The 3103-nt window shown below is 43.1% G+C and overlaps 1 protein-coding gene across 1 annotated transcript; it reads right to left on the reverse strand.

Annotated features, from left to right (window-relative positions):
• Positions 1–1294: 1294 nt before the first annotated feature.
• Positions 1295–2239, reverse strand: LOC100470966 (olfactory receptor 51I2). The gene has a single exon (XM_002926077.1). The coding sequence runs from the start codon at positions 2237–2239 to the stop codon at positions 1295–1297; it is 945 nt and encodes a 314-aa protein (XP_002926123.1).
• Positions 2240–3103: the final 864 nt, after the last annotated feature.

Genomic DNA, 3103 nt, shown 5'->3' on the forward strand with positions numbered 1-3103 from the left:
CTAACAGACACACGAAAAAATGTTCAAAATAATTAGCCATCAGGGAAATTCAAATCAAAACCACCTTGAGATACCACCTTACGCCAGTTAGAATGGCAAAAATTGGCAAGGCAGGAAACAACAAATGTTGGAGAGGATGGGGAGAAAGGGGATCCCTCTTACATTGTTGGTGGGAATGCAAGTTGGTACAGCCACTCTGGAAAACAGTGTGGAGGTCCCTTAAAAAGTTAAAAATTGAGCTACCCTATGACCCAGCCATTGCACTACTGGGTGTTTACCCCAAAGATACAAACGTAGTGAAAAGAAGGACCATATGCACCCCAATGTTCATAGCAGCATTGTCCACAATAGCTAAATTGTGGAAGGAGCTAAGATGCCCTTCAACAGATGACTGGATTAAGAAGCTGTGGTCCATATATACAATGGAATATTACTCAGCCAACAGAGAGAACGATTACCTAACATTTGCAGCAACATGGATGGGACTGGAGGAGATTATGCTACGTGAAATAAGTCAAGCAGAGAAAGAAAATTAGCATATGGTTTCACTCATTTATGGAACATAAGAAATAGGAGAAGGAAGGGAAGAATGAAGAGGGGGTAAACAGAAGGGGGAGTGAACCATTACAGACTATGGACTCTGGGAAACAAACTGAGGGCCTCAGAGGGGAGGGGTGGGGGGTTGGGATAGGCTGGTGAGGGGTATTAAAGAGGGCACATATTGCATGGTGCACTGGGTGTTATATGCAAATAATGAATCATGGAACACTGCATCAACAACTGTATGGTGACTAATATAACAAAATAAAAATTTTAAAAAAAAGTGAAAAGTTGGTCAAAGTTATTGTATATTTTAATTTTTTCAAGTTTAAAGATACTCAAAAGTACTATTCCTTTTAAATGTATTCGGTGCTACCTTTGACCACAAGTTACATAATCTCCAGTTATAGCGTGGTTTAAGTAAGTTTTTGTCTGTTTTGAGATTTACTTGAAAGCACAGATGTAACTAGTTTATTGGGACAAATAAAAGAGTCTAATTGAAGACCCTCTCCTTTGTTAGCTCTGAGACAACTCATCTATGACAACCTGTGACATAGATAATGACAATGTAAGGCAGCCTGTTGTATTGAATTCATGGTTATAGACAGGCTGTATCATAAAACTAACAGCAGGTACCCAATCAGAAGTCCATTTACAGAAGGAGTTTAAAACCCTCCAGGGCCAAGTATATCCAAGAATCAGCAATAATAACAAACTCCTAGGGTACCTGGCTTTCCAAAAGATCTCTCCCTGATCAGAGCTTAGGCTTCAAAAACATTTTGTATAGCCTCTTACGAATTTCTTTAGTCTTAATGGAATAGATAATTGGGTTGAGCATTGGAGGCACAAAAAAATATACCAGGGACATGAACTTGTGCACATACTCAGGGGCATACTTCCCAAACCGATGAACCATGGATACACTAACCATGGGTACATAGAAGATGAGCACAGCACACATGTGTGACACACATGTGTTGAGCGTCGTAAGCCTCTCCTCCTGGGAGGCAATGGCCAATACAGAGCGGAGTATAAGCACATAGGAGAGGAGAATGAGCACTGAGTCTACACCAAAGGCAGAGATAACAATGAACAGGCCATACATGCTGTTGATGGTGGTATCTCCACAGGGCAGGCGGATCAGGTCTGGGTGCAAACAGTAGGAATGGGTTAATACATTGGCTTTACAGAAAGGCAGCCTCTTCAGAAGGAAAGGCAATGGGAAGACCATGCAGAAGCTACGGATGGTGATGGATATGCCCATGTGAGCTACACGGATATCAGTGAGCACTGAAGAATAACGCAAGGGGTTACAAATGGCCACATAGCGATCAAAACTCATGGCCAGCAGGATCCCAGATTCTGTCCAGGAGAAAAAGTGGATAAAGAACATCTGGGTCAAGCAGGCATCAAAGGCAGTCTCTGGGGCATGAAAGCACAAGGCAGCCAGTACAGTGGGCAACGTAGAAAAGGACACCCCCAGGTCATTGACAGACAACAGAGACAGGAAGTAGTACATTGGCTGGTGCAAGCTTTGCTCCTCCTTTATGACGAAGAGAATTAGAATGTTGCCCAGGATGGAGATGGCATAAAGCAGCAAAAGGAGGGCAGCTAACCAGGGCTGCAGGCCCTCCATCTCTGGGAAGCCTGTTAGTGTGAAGCTGGTAGTGCTCGAGATGTTAGTCCCAAAACTTCCCATGAGGGTCCCTGAGTTGCTTTTGGGGGAAATAGAACCAGAACGAAGTGAAATTAGACAGTGGACGATCAGGAGTGGTCACTGCCCTCAGGATGGAAGGTGCAACAATACTTAGATTCTATGATGGTTAGATCATGAAAGGGTCAGGAAGGAGCATGTTAGGGTTGTTGGTTACATTTCAGACTTTCTGCAGTCTGTCCATAGCCACAGATGTATCTTGGGCTCCAAATCCTTCCCCACAGATATCCTTTGAGTCTTTTTGTGGGGGAGGAGGGGGAAACCATCCCCTGTTCTTCCTGTCTCCGTGCTCTTTACAGAAAGATTCAAATATTTCTCCAGTCATGGAAAGTGATTTTGCACTTTCTCCCTGCCAGTTCTTAGCTACCACCTTCTTCAAGAAATGAGGTACAGTATGTCCTTCCTTCCTCTCTGCTTACTGATGCATCCATTCCTGTGCAAGTGAAGACATCTCCATCTAGACTCTGAGCTGTCTCCTCTCTTGCCTGGATTCAACCATCATTCCAGATCCCCATCCTCCCTTTGTTGCTTGAGTCCCTCACTTATTCACCAAGGGCCCAGAATCTCTTGCTCCTCCATATCTGATTGCTTTAGGTTTTCCTTTTAGGTTTTCCACTCCTGCATGTTCACATTTTTTTTTCTCTGTTTAGATTAAGGATTCGGAAACTGTATGTAAGATTCATTTGAAGAGGTTTAAAAAACTCCTTTGTCTGGGCCTCACTCCTATCAATTAAATCAGAATCTATCAGTGGGACTCAAGAATCAGTTTTTTTTTTTTTTTTAATTTCCCAGGTGATTCTGATAGGCAGCCAAGTTTGAGAATCAGGGGTTTAGATCACTCCCATTAGC

Source organism: Ailuropoda melanoleuca, chromosome 8 (genome assembly GCF_002007445.2).
Source record: "Ailuropoda melanoleuca isolate Jingjing chromosome 8, ASM200744v2, whole genome shotgun sequence".
Taxonomy (NCBI): Eukaryota; Metazoa; Chordata; class Mammalia; order Carnivora; family Ursidae; genus Ailuropoda; species Ailuropoda melanoleuca.